At 33.8% G+C, this 13,674-nt stretch overlaps 1 protein-coding gene across 14 annotated transcripts in view; it reads left to right on the top strand.

Moving 5' to 3' along the window:
- PTBP3 (polypyrimidine tract binding protein 3) overlaps nt 1–13,249 on the top strand; it is a 152,220-nt gene extending 138,971 nt beyond the window's left edge. For all 14 annotated transcript variants that reach the window (XM_072842355.1, XM_072842352.1, XM_072842354.1 and 11 more), the window contains 6 exons: nt 1,191–1,330; nt 1,582–1,615; nt 4,374–4,466; nt 5,356–5,572; nt 7,961–8,038; nt 8,185–13,249. In XM_072842355.1, the coding sequence (XP_072698456.1) occupies nt 1,191–1,330; nt 1,582–1,615; nt 4,374–4,466; nt 5,356–5,572; nt 7,961–8,038; nt 8,185–8,317 (695 nt within the window). In that variant the 3' untranslated portion in view covers nt 8,318–13,249. The remainder of the gene's footprint in view (nt 1–1,190; nt 1,331–1,581; nt 1,616–4,373; nt 4,467–5,355; nt 5,573–7,960; nt 8,039–8,184) is intronic.
- The last annotated feature ends 425 nt before the right edge of the window (nt 13,250–13,674 follow it).

The raw sequence follows: 13,674 nt of genomic DNA, 5'->3' as shown, positions 1-13,674 counted from the left end.
TGGGAAGAGGCCTTATGAAGGGCCATCGAATAAATTTCACGGGACGCCTGGGTGGCTTAGCAGTTAAGCGTCTGCCCTTGGCTTCAGGACCGAGTCCCACGTTGGGCTCCCCGCATTGAGCCTGCTTCTCCCTCTGCCTGTGTCTCTGCCTCTCTCTCTCTCTCTCTCTGTGTGTCATGAAGAAAATATAAATTTCATAGAAAAGTATCCAGCCTGAGAAAGTAGACTGCAGAGTTTTAAACTCATCAGGACGATGGTAGTAGTGACCTTCCAAGATCATCAGATAGACTAGTCTGAATAAACTATATTGCTTTTAATTATGTGATTTGTGGCAAAGTGGCTAGACCCTATTATAAGGAACTTTGAGCTTAAAGAATCAATAAATATCATTAAGAAGCTGGTTCATTTTACATAAGCTAGAGATTTTACCTTAACTAAACAGAACATAAATAGTGGGACCTTCCGAAAGAGTGTACTGTTTTAAGCATAGTATGTAGTGTCAGTATTCTGGTATTACAGAACTTGAAATAATTCTGGGATACCTAAGAATAGAGAGCTCTGAAAATTCTTGCTACAGAAGAATATTGAACTCTCTAAATCAATTGTTGATGGTTATAATATTCATGTAACACTTTATAAAGTTACAAAATGCTTTTCTTACACAGAATGTTATATATTCTGCATGCTTGTTTTAGGTATACAATTCAGTAATTTTTATTAAGTTTACAGAATTGTGCAGCCATTGCCACAGTCCACTTGTAGAACATGTAATACTTCTAGTCACAAATACAACTTTTGCTGAAGGGCTTTTTTTTTTTTTTTTTTGAAACAAATGAAAAATTACATCTGCCTTACAGGGATGTGCTGGAATATATCTCTCTCAAGAAATGGATACTTATCGTTGATACACCTTCCAAAAGCCTCGGCTATAACACCAGTGAATTCATTGCTCTGCAAAATACTGTGTTAGAAATAATAGAGTATTGAGTATGATGATGTCAAAGAATAAGGAACTTGACTTCTAGATTAACTGTGTAGAGCAGGAAACTGGCCTTTGATATCCTTATGGTAGCTTTGACACGTTTTCTTCTATATTTTTACTTTCATCTTCATTTATTTACTTAAGTTATATCCAGTGTTGTAATTCCCCAGATAACCAGTACATGAAATGCTTTTGATGTTTTAAAAAGGAATATCAGTCCCAGCTGTTCCTGGAGCTCTGGGCCCTCTCACAATCACCTCCTCTGCTGTCACTGGAAGGATGGCCATTCCTGGGGCTGGTGGTTTACCAGGAAATTCTGTTCTGCTTGTCACCAATCTGAATCCTGATGTGAGTTGAAAAGTATTATTTAATTGTAGTCTTTCAGGAGAAGGTATAGTAGTTTCTGGTCTAGAGTTGTATTCAAATGAAAATGTTGATGTTTGTTTTAAGAAGTTTTATTAAAGTTCATCACTAGCATATGTAGAAAAATCTCATAAAATCAGTGCTTTAAACAAAGTCAACTGCTATATACAAATGAATTTATTTTAAATTTTTACTTAAATTAGACACTTATATTTTGTATTATCCTTTTCAAACAGCTTATCACACCACATGGGCTTTTTATCCTATTTGGTAAGTTCTTCTTTGCTGTTTTAATGTCTGATGTGGGTTAAACATATTTCATCATTCAGTAATGTTTATCGATTATTTCTATGTGCCAAGTACTGTGTTTGACACTGAGGATGGAGTAGAAAATAAAACTTAGTAAGTTATTACAGTTAAAATAAAGTCTTATAAAAGGGAAGGAGAGATTGTAATGGGAACATGGAGCTGGGAAACCTAACCTAGCTGAGGGAATCAAAGGTGGTGTACCAGTAGAAATGATAGTTAAACTGACTTGTGAAAAATGTGTAAGCATTAGCCAGACAGAAAGGAAGGGCGAATGTCCTTTCACAGATAATAGCAATGGGCAAGAAAATTCTTGGAACATGGAAAATGAAGGAAGAAGTGGTTGAGCCTCTCCCCACCCCGTGAAAGTGTAGGGGAGAAACATGTTGAAGCTGGACAGATGAATATGGGCAAGGTCATAACAAAGTTTGTAAACTAAATTAAGGAGCTTGTTTTTTGATCTAGGAACAGTGGGAAACCATTGAATAGTTTTAAGCAGGGAGGAGGCCTGATGAAATTCAGGTTTTAAATAATGAGATTCAGGTTTTGAAAGGTCTCCAGACCTTCTAATACTGTTCTTCTCTCAGTTAAAAAAATTGTTTTAGCATATACCCTTAATTTATATATGATCATTTATAAACTTTATCCATCTTTTACTGTACTCATGTACAGTATAGTATGTACAAATATAAGAGCAGTGAAATAAGTAATATTCTGCATTGTAAAAGTTTTTATTAATGATGAAAATTTTCATAAAAACTTACTTAACATTTAGTAGGAATTATGATTTAATATGCTTCATTATTTTCAAAAATCTTTCCATTTTGATTTAGTATTCCCAGATCTGATTCCATATTAGTTTTTAGTACTTGATCTTAATGGTTGTCATAACTGAAAAAGAAAGCTCATGAAGATAAGTGATTTAAGTGGAAATGTTTCATTGTCACTTTGCCTAATTAATTCTGATATTAATCTTTCAGTCTAATCCACTAATATTTTGTACTTTATCTAGAAAAGTTCCATTTTTCTTTTTTCCTAAAGATTTTATTTATTTATTCATGAGAGACACAGAGAGAGAGAGAGAGGTAGAGACACAGGCAGAGGGAGAAACAGGCTCCACGCAGGAAGCCCGACATGGGACTCGATCCTGGGTCTCCACCTGGACTGAAGGCAGTGCTAAACCGCTGAGCCACCCGGGCTGCCCGAAAAGTTCCATTTTTCATCATTAAACCAGTTGATGTTAAAAACTGTTGCATTAGAATATTTCTTTAACAAATGAGGTTAAAACTCACCGGTACTCTTTATTTGGAAGTCTGAACAGGTTAGAAAATTGTTTCAAAATTTTGAGTGGATAATAGGTTTTTTAAAACAGTCTTTTTGAGATATAATTTATAGCATACAGTTTACCTGCTTTAAGTATATAAATCATTGATTTTTAGTCAATTTACATTGTTGTACAGTCATTTATACCAGTCCAGTTTTAGAACATTTCTGTCACCCCAAAGAGATCCTTCATACTCATATGGAGTTACTGTGAAAGTTTTTTTTCATGACACATTCATGTAATTATCAATAACAAAATTAGTATCAATGATAAGTTTTCACATGTCTCTTTAATAGCTGAAGTACATTTCTTTCTAAAAGTGGCTAATTTCTTACATCTATCACCTTCAGCTTGGAGAACAAATTGTATGTGTTATTTTTTTAAAGAATATCTATTTTAGTCACTCATCATTTCTGAGAAGGACAGCAAATTTGAAATACTTATCTTTTTTTAAAAATTTTAAAAGTACCATTCAGGGACGCCTGGGTGGCTCAGCGGTTGGGCGCCTGTCTTCGGTTCAGGCCGTGATCCCAGGATCCAGGATTGAGTCCCACATCGAGCTCCCTGCATGGAGCCTGCTTCTCCCTCTGCCTATGTCTCTGCCTCTGTCTCTCACTCTGTGTCTTTTGTGAATAAATAAATAAAATCCTTAAAAAAAAGAAAAAGAAGAAGTACCATTCATCTCAAAGTTCACTTGCTCTTAGGAGCTTGCCCACAAGATAACTGGTACTCCTTTATGTACCTTAAAGATTTTCATAGTCATTCTTTCATCATATTACGAAGTATGGTCGTGGTGCTACTTATTTAAGGGTCTTATTTTTATTACATTGGTGATAACCCTCTAGCATACAAACTGCAATATTTTGATATACTGAATTTTAAAAGGAGAATACTCTTTCTACTTACTAGGTAGAAAATTCTGCCTATAATTTCATGTATATATTAAAAATTAGTAAGAATGTAGCTTTTCATATTGGCTTATGTAAACAAATCAGTATAAATATGAGCTTGATTATTTTCCCCCTACACCCCAGTGAATCATTTTGCCAGTCCTTTGGGATTTGGGATCCACTTTAGTAAAGACACGAATAGAAAATTGGTTGTATTGAGGTCATTTAGGATGCTCTTTGGATAGTCCAGGTAGGAAATGATGATGGCAGCTTTGATGGTAATGAGGGTGGGAAGAAGTAGACAAATGCAAAAGATAATTCAGGTCATAAAATCAGTGGGTGCTGGTGATTGATTGGATATAAATGTTTAAGTGTCTGGAGCAAATATGTGGATGATGGTAATATTTATTAGCAGAATTAGTGAACACTGGAAGCAGAGAGGGAGAAGGGGAGATGAATCTCTTTGGGACATACTAATTTAATAAAGTTGTTTTGTCTTTTCAATTAGGAGTGTATGGTGATGTACATCGAGTGAAGATTATGTTTAATAAGAAAGAAAATGCCTTGGTTCAGATGGCAGATGCAAATCAAGCTCAGCTAGGTACTAATGATTAATAACAGTAATGATAATCTGCTCTTTTTTGTGTAAATTTTCCTATAAAATAAATTTATAGGTAGTAGGAATATAATTTTACTGAAGAGTACCTCCTTATGCAAATTTTTCATTATTTGGACCCGCTTATAGTTTAAGATTTTAAAATATTTATTACTCTGAAGTCTGAAGTTCATTCATCTATTTGAACATATTGTTAATGTTTAAGAGCTTTAACTAGTGTTTTTCCATTAAATATAAACAAATTAATGTGACTTGTTTTGTTTCATTTAATTGTTTTATTTGCTTTTCTTCCAAATTAAGTTTTCCAGAACTATTTCATGTCTTAAAAGTTTGGGCAAACTTCATAATGATGGTACAAGAAAATGGCATTCTATGACCTATTGCTCATTGTTTCAGTGGCTATTAAAAATATTACTACTCAGATTTTTTAATTAAAAAAAATGTGTTGCCAAGGGGCACCTGGCTGGCTTTGTTAGTAGAACATGCAACTCTTGATCTTAAGGTTGTGAGTTCAAGCCCCTTATTGGGGGCTTAAAAAGGGGAAAAAATGTGTCACTTAAAATTAAACCAACTACCTTTATTCAATAACCATTTCCTAAGCACTTGTTATGTTCCATGCTCTCTGGAACTTTCTAACACTCTAAGAAGATAGTTATTTTTTTGTTTAAGATTATCTCTCTTTCATTATAGTCCAGTAAAGTCATTTAATATATTTCTGTTTGTAGGAGTTTTTGGATTTAAAACTATTTTAACCCTCAGAACTGACAATATAATTAAAATGACTAAACAAAAGGAATTTGTGATAATTTAGACAGATTTTACAGTAACTCTCTCTTAATACTTCAACTTTTCTTATTTTCTTCCTATGTGCCAGCAATGAACCACCTGAGTGGTCAGAGACTTTATGGAAAAGTACTTCGTGCTACACTGTCCAAACATCAGGCAGTTCAGCTTCCTCGAGAGGGACAAGAAGATCAAGGCCTGACTAAGGATTTTAGCAATAGTCCTTTGCATCGCTTTAAAAAACCTGGCTCTAAAAACTTCCAGAATATCTTTCCACCATCAGCTACTCTGCATCTTTCCAACATCCCGTATGTACCTAATTATTTATTATTTATTTAGATGATTAATTATGGTTTGAGAGAGAGAGAAAATTATTCTCATGTAGCAGTTGTCCTAGTCACTAATTTCTTGTGAGATAATTTATTTGCCATCATGTCTTAAGGTTGTGTCTCTAGCATACACTCCAAAAGTGAAAGGTAATAATTTCTTTCCATATAGGGATTAGCACCTAGCTAATCTTTTTGAAATAGAAGTTTGTGCAAAAATATTCCATTGGTACATACTTGTTCATCCCTTTATATAGAAGAATTAACCAACATAGCAAAAACAAATACTTTGTATCTCAAAATATGGTAAAAATGAATTCTCTAGTCTTTACAAGCTGCAAAGCCATATATATATGTTAATTACTTAAAAGCTAAAAATTACTTTATTGTGACCACTCTGTGTTAAGCAGTGTTGTAGTAGACTTGTTCTTGAATCATCTTCTAACTCAGGGATTGACAAACAATAGCCCATGAGCCAAATCCATCTGTTTTTGTATGGCCTGTGAGCTAAAATTGATTTTTACATTTTTAAATGGTCAAGGGGGAGAAAAGCAAAAGAAGTATTTGGTGATTTGAGGAAAACGATATAAAATACAAATTTCACCTTCTATTAGTAGTTTCATGGAACACAGCTACACTTATTCATTTATATAGTGTCTGGCTGCTTTTGAGCTACAACAGCAAAGCTGAATAGTTGAAACAGACACTGTGACCATCAGAGCTTAAGTTATTTACTGTGCTGCGACCCTTTGTAAAAAGTATCATGCAATCCTTGTTCTAATTCTTGAAATCCTTGGTAACCATTTTTCTGTCTCTAATTCATGTGTAGTAACCTTTGAAGTAAAGTCATTAGTATCCTTTATCAGTGAAACTGAGAGTCTCAGGTTAAGTACCTTACTCAGAGTCATATATCAATGAATGAGAAATGGAATGTGAACACAGATCTGTCTCCCTGCAGATCCAGTCATTGTTCCTCTACACCATCCTTTCTAGCCATCATGAGATGAAATACAGTCTTCTTAAGACATTATGGCAATTAAATTATCTCATAAGAAATGAGTGAAATAGGACAACTGCTATGTTAGGATAATTTAGTCAGTTGACTCTTATCTGATAGGCCACTGTATTAGTTATCTCCTGCTACATAATAGATCACCCTGAAACTTAACAGCTTAACAAAATAGTAAATGCTTTTTTTTTTTTTTTTAAGATTTTATTTATTCATGAGAGACACAGAGAAAGAGTCAGAGACACAGGCAGAGGGAGAAGCAGGCTCCACCCAGGGAGCCTGACGTGGGACTCGATCCTGGGTCTCCAGGATCAGGCCCTGGGATGAAGGCAGGGCTAAACTGGTGAGCCACCCCAGCTGCCCGTAAATGCTTATTATCTCGTACTGTTACTGGCTGGTTTTGACTCAGAGTCTCTTATAAGTTTGAAGACTTAACTGGGGCGAGAGGACCCACTTTCAAATAGTTAACTTATTTATGTGCCTAGTTGCTGACAGGCAGCCTCAGTTCCTTGCCACAGAGTTTTTGCCATATGGCTACTTGATCATCCTTGTGAAATAGTAGCTGGTTTCTTCCAAAGCTAATGACTGAAGAGAGGGCAGAGTAGGAATTGCAATGTCTCTCAGCCTTAGAAGTCAAACGTATCATTTCTATAGTATACCCTAAAGGTTACAGAGGACATTTCTTCATTATGAGAGAGGAGTATGTATCTAAGGGGCTGAATAATAGGGGGCCATCTTAGAGTCTGGCTCCCACATATGTGTATTCGGGATTACCCTAAATGCCATTGAAAATGTGGAACTCTGGTCAATAGCCAACCAACAAGTCAGAACTGGGAAGTGACTTTGGTAATATTAGAAGTAATTTTAGGGATGCCTGGGTGGCTCAGCAGTTAAGTATCTGCCTTTGGCTCAGGGCGTAATCCCAGAGTCCTGGGATTGAGTCCCACATCGGGCTCCCCACATGGAGCCTGCTTCTCCCTCTGCCCGTGTCTCTGCCTCTCTCTGTGTGTCTCTCATGAATAAATAAAATCTTTAAAAAAAAAAAAATAGAAGTAGCTTTGGAAATGCCAGAGTTAATTACTGAAGCTAGTGGCATGGGAAATACAGATGGATTTTCTTGCTCTTTATATACCTGCTCATATCTTATGCAGAAGATTTGAGACCAAATTACATTGTTTGAGGACAAATATGTGTGAACCTTGAACATCTTTCAGGGCACTTCCTTCCAAATCATGTCTTCATGTATGACCTTATTGTCTTTGAAATGTGAAATACTCTGGAGATTTGATAGTTTTAACAGTTAATCGTTGGTTCATGTGAGAATTGGGGCTAAGATAGTTGACACTGTGATGTTTTCACAGCCCTTCTGTAACAGTGGATGATCTGAAGAACCTTTTCACAGAAGCGGGATGTTCAGTGAAGGCTTTTAAATTCTTTCAGTAAGTCCATGCTTTCAAGAAATACATTGACATTATTTAATGTGGTATGCAAATTTTTAAGAGAATTCAATGAAGTCTTATAGGGTTGGGGAGAATTACAGGCAAAATTAATTCTGAATACTTTTTATTTCTTATATTATTTTCAGGAAAGATCGCAAAATGGCACTCATTCAGTTGGGTTCTGTGGAAGAAGCAATCCAGGCCCTCATTGAGCTTCATAACCATGACCTTGGAGAAAATCACCACCTCAGAGTTTCCTTCTCAAAATCTACAATCTGATTTTTTTCTGTGAATTTTTCTCCTAAGACTGGACCATAATTTCAGTAAAACCTTCAGACATAGACTGAAGCAGCTCAAGACCAATTCTGCCTCTTTCACAAAAGTAACTCTGGTTTGATATTCAAGTATATTCAGAAAATCAAGGGATGTTCTTTTTTTCCATTTTTTCCCCTTGCCAGTATGTGATCAAAGGTTTGTTTTTCCTTTGTACCATAGTTTCTATGAAAATAACCTTCAGGAAAAAAAAATCAGGAAAAGAATTTTTTTTCAATAATTTAATTCCCTATATTAAATTGGATTTCAAGAGGACAGACTTTTAGTTTGGGTCCAGATCAGCCTTATACAACATTTCTAAAATCCTTTGTACTTTGGAAAAATTTAAACATCTAGACTTTTAAAATTACCTATAACCAGATTTTTAACTTTATGGTTTAGAAGTTCAACCCCTGTAGGAAATTATGTTCACTTATAAATTATATTGATTATTTGGCATATATTGATAGGTATTATATATAAACAAATTGGGTTGAATTGGAAGAAAATTTATAAACATGCATGTTTTCCTTCAATGGTTTCTTTTTTTCACTATAAGACACTCCTTTGAATAATATGTACCTTTAATTTTTTAAGAGTATTTGGAGAAATGAAGTGTCTCAATTGTCCCCAAAGAAATTAAATGGAATCCAAGATCTATTGAGGTGTCAAAATAATTATTAATTTTATTAGTAAACATCATGGTTTCAATTTCAAAATGACACTATTTGCTGAGTAATATGATCTTGGAAATTTAAAAAGAAAAATAATCTTACTTATAAACTACTTTTTTATAATTGTTTTCAGAAAAAAAGTTTACAGTCTTAAGGAAAATATTCAGGTCTATCATATGGTTTGACAGATTTTTTAAAAGTTATTTTTGGTAAGGTCTTCTTTTAGAAAAAAATAATCTCAAGGGTTTTTTGTACCACTATAATCTCTAATACCTATTCAGAATTACTGTGTATTTACTTAATTTCTTATTATGTGCCTTATTATGTGCTTATGATACAATAGGTTAGAATTTTATCTAAGTATTTTGAAAGCTATATTGTGGGCTTGGTAAGCATTTTGTTTTTTCTTTCCCTGTTTTGGTAAGGATTTTAAAGTTTTTTCATTGCAATTTTAAGTGGTTTTCAATAAGTAATAGTTTTTATTCAAATTTTTGGTGCTTTGGTGCAGAGATGGGGTGGGGGAGGGTGAATGATTTGGGGAATAACTCCGTGCACACCTGTCGGCCTCTTCATGTTGTGACCAATAGCGGTCCTGCAGTCATTGACAGTTAAAGCATACCAGTTTGGGACTATAAGATGCAATCTCAATTTCTGGATCTTGTCTAACCTTTATCACCCATTAGAACTTGTCTCAGGATTACTTGATTTTTCTCAATACTCAAGTGAGATACTTTTATTTGTTAATATAACTTCGTTACTGAGTGCTCACATACAGGGAGTATGACAAGGTGGGGTCCTTTTTCATACTCTGTCCCTCTCTATGTCTGAGTGTGAGAATACGTTTTAATGTTGCTTCAGTGATTCTATAATGTAAAATTATTTCTTTTTAATGAGAAACTTTGCATTTGTTAATTATTTTTTTCAATGGTTGAGCAGATTTTTTAAAGAATTTGTCAAAGGGGTCACTTTTGTCCATCCCTTTTACACGTTTCAGATTCTCAGAGTAGCTCATCTCACCTTTAAAAAGAATATCTCAATCTCTTTGCTATGTTCCAGCCATTAATTTGAACGTTGGAAGATTTTTATAAAAAGTTGGAGACTACAGAAGATACAATAGGTTATTAAAAAGCAGAATTTACTCAATACTGAGCAGCAGATATAGTTTGTAGATAGGATAAGAAGGAGGACACTAAATTGAAACCTTTCAGATGAATCCATTTTAGCATTGACTGAATAGATAGGTAATCATTTATATAGTTTTTATTTTTTCACTTAATGTGATTTTACTGAAACACTTGAGTAAGGGGAGGAGGAAGAAAACCAAAAAAAAAAAAAAATTTTTTTTTTTTTTTTTTTTTTAGAAATCTCCCAAAATTTGATTCTTTTATCCTAGCCTATAGGCACTATTATAATTGTCAGTGATACATTAAGTTGGATTGTTTTGTTTGCTTTGAGTTAGGAATTACTGTGTGATTTCAATTGATGATTTTCATAACATTCAGTGTCAATGTAGCAGAAGGGAGATCATAATAGCATTGAATGTAATTTTGAAGTAGGGAATGGCCTTTAAATCTGAGAACATTTGAAACCTTTTCAGGGAGAGAGAGAGAGAGAGTGTGTGTGTGTGTGTGTGTGTGTGTAGATAAGTATATATACATACATGCACTCTTCTAATGTTGTACATACATATGCACAGTACATACATTTTAATTTATTGACAAAATCAAATTAAGATTTGGAAAAGTGAGATATTCTTATCTAAAATAGTATGCTTGAAATCATCAATTTGTGTCTGAAATTAGCTGTAGTGCATGGATATTGTCCATATTGGGTTATTTGCTGTTTGAATTATAGAGGTCTACAGTATTTGTTTTGGCATAGTTTCTGTAGAAAGATTTAAAAATATCAGGGTAGTGGAAAAACTAGATCTTTATACTTTTGTTTTGGCATGCATTTATTCAATATCTTCTGAACAATGTTTAATTTTGCTGTTGAGCTGTCATAGTATCCTATTTTTAAGTTTACTTTATTTTAAGGAGTATTGTATCACTTTTTTGAAGTGTCTTGACTTTTACACAAAGTATATATATTCAGGTCTTCAAAAAATAGCAGTACACATTCAGCAGTAGCAGTTTATGCCAAAAAGTTTTACTTTGGGATTTAAATAACTTGCATAACAATAGAATGTGTTTTGTGTGAGGTACAAATAGAAAAATGACCCAGTATCTTAATCAATAACTTTTTTTTCTTAATCGATAACTTTACTGCAGAGTATCAGAATTCCCAGTAGCTCCTGCATAATGCCATAAATTCTTTAAGACTAGATATTGTAATCAGTTATTTTTACTAATATTTCTGACTCTGTTATTAAAAGTTGCAGATCTCACAATATTTAGAGAGACAATTTCTGCCTGCTTAATTCCTTATGGGAGCAATGCCTTTTTTGTCTGCACCTAGGATGGTTATCCTTGGTTCTGTTTCAGAGGATAAAAAGTTAACTAATAAATGTCTTTGTTCATCTTCATACAAACTTTTCAAAACTTCCATGTCATTAGGCAATGAAATTTATATTGTGAATGTATTATCATATAACTTCTGTTCCCACTAAATATTTTTGGACAAACTCAAAAGTATGTGTTTTCCCCCCCCAGTGATTCACTTAAAAACTGAAGTTTGCCAAGCTGCAGTCTATCTTTTCGAAAACCTAATGTGTACTGCTATTTTTAAAACCAAAAAGACAGCATGACTATGCGTAAAAGCATTTTTCTTAGCCTTTCCTTTGTCTTGATCAGTTGTTAACAAGAATAAAACTGCCAGACTTAAAATATTCTACTATTGTGCTAAAAGAAATACAATTTAGGTTGCACAGAAGTTTTCCTTTAAAGAAAATAGAACTCAGCTGTCCTTCAGAAGAGTTATCTGTAAGACTATTTGCAGTCTTTTTTCACAGCAAATTTTAACAGTTATGAATGGTTTAAAAAGTAGAAAATTACTAAAACATTTGGGGGGTTTTATAGAGGGAGGAAAACAAAACAGGACCAAAGTTTATGTGCCTTCTTCAGTAGTCTTAATTGACCTTTTCTTCCTATTTGAGACTAAGGTAGTATCAGTATTCTGGTTTTCAGGAAATATGTACTATATCGTTTTAAAAGAATGTTATCCCACAGACTATTCATACAAGCAAAGAACTGTAACTGTATAAATGAAGTCTCAGTTACACTTTTGCCTTTATCACATAATATTCATTCTATAGCATTGTGCAGGTCCAAGAATGAGCTGCTCTACATCTTTGTGGTAGTCGTTTTAGTTTTTGTAACCTGAGGCATATGTTCCAGAGAACAGGGATATTTGTCTGGTCCAGTGACCTTGGTGATAATAGTCATGATTGAAAGCTGCTTATAGCAAGCTTAAGTCAGCACTGTAAACAGATTTTGTTGTGTTGTTTTCAGTTTTTGAATCTATGTAGTAGTTGTATTAACAAATATTTAAATAGATATTTTTGATGTCATTTAAAAAAAATGCTCTGGCCTTTTTTCCCCTTACCATTGTTACCCAGATCTTTTAAAAATTCATCCCACATCCAGAAAGTACTAATTATGGATTGCTGACCAAGCAAAGTTTTGCATCAAAATGTCACCTCATTGCTCTGACCAAAGACTTACTGTTCTGGTTTTAACTCCTCTCGTTAAGCATTTTTTCCCAAGCTCCTTTCTGAAAGAAGACCCAGTGCAAAGCGGCCTTTACTTTCTATTTCCTATTGGTGAATAGACTACTTAGAGAAAATGGGAGTATAAATGTGAACAGAGTGGATTTAGGATGACAAGGGTTTGATGGGCATTTTCAGTACTGTATTTAAGAAAAAAAAAATAGCACAGCTAGGAGCCTCTGACATTGTCTTGTGTTTTATGTGGTCTGTTCATAAAATTCCCTTCTTCAGTTTATAAGAATGTTCATCTAAAAGAAGAAGATGCTGTAAATATTTGTAACAACATTTTTTTTAACCAGGCCAAAAAAGAAAAAAAAAAAGGTTTTTGGGAACAAGTTAACATATAAAGTGGTTTTATATAAAACATCAATTGTCTTGTATATTTTGATAAGCAGCAGTACCAGCTTTCATTTGTAACACAGTTTGTGGCGTTGGAAGAAAAGGATTCTGTGATTGTTTAAGTGAATTATGTTATAAATGCAAAGAGAAGATAAAATATTAAAAAACATATTTTCTAAATGCGTAGTGCATGGTTAATTCAAGCTTCTGTACTCTACAATATATTCCATTTTCATTCAGTTTGTATATTTGCTGACTATTACTTGATATCTCTAATCTCTTTTCCTAACAAGTATAGCATTGTAGCATGCCTTTTAATAAATGTCATGACATCTGTACTCTCTTAAAATTTTTCTGTGTTCTTGTGTCTGTACTTTGGATTTCCTCTTGTCTTACCTGTAATCCTAATGATTGTCATACTTTCTTTTCTTTTTCATAGCCATCCATCTAAACTTGTCATAGTTAGAGGGAATAGCAAGCACATATTCATACTTTAAAAACTGATAAGCCCTAAGTCTGCTAACCCCTTCTCTTTTAATTAAGGAATGATTTTATTTTAGAAGCAAAGTGCTCTTCTAATCTTCCCTGCAATGCTACTTCTGTGG

Source organism: Canis lupus, chromosome 10 (assembly GCF_048164855.1).
Source record: "Canis lupus baileyi chromosome 10, mCanLup2.hap1, whole genome shotgun sequence".
Classification (NCBI taxonomy): Eukaryota; Metazoa; Chordata; class Mammalia; order Carnivora; family Canidae; genus Canis; species Canis lupus.
This window is presented reverse-complemented; position numbering and strand designations above follow the sequence as displayed.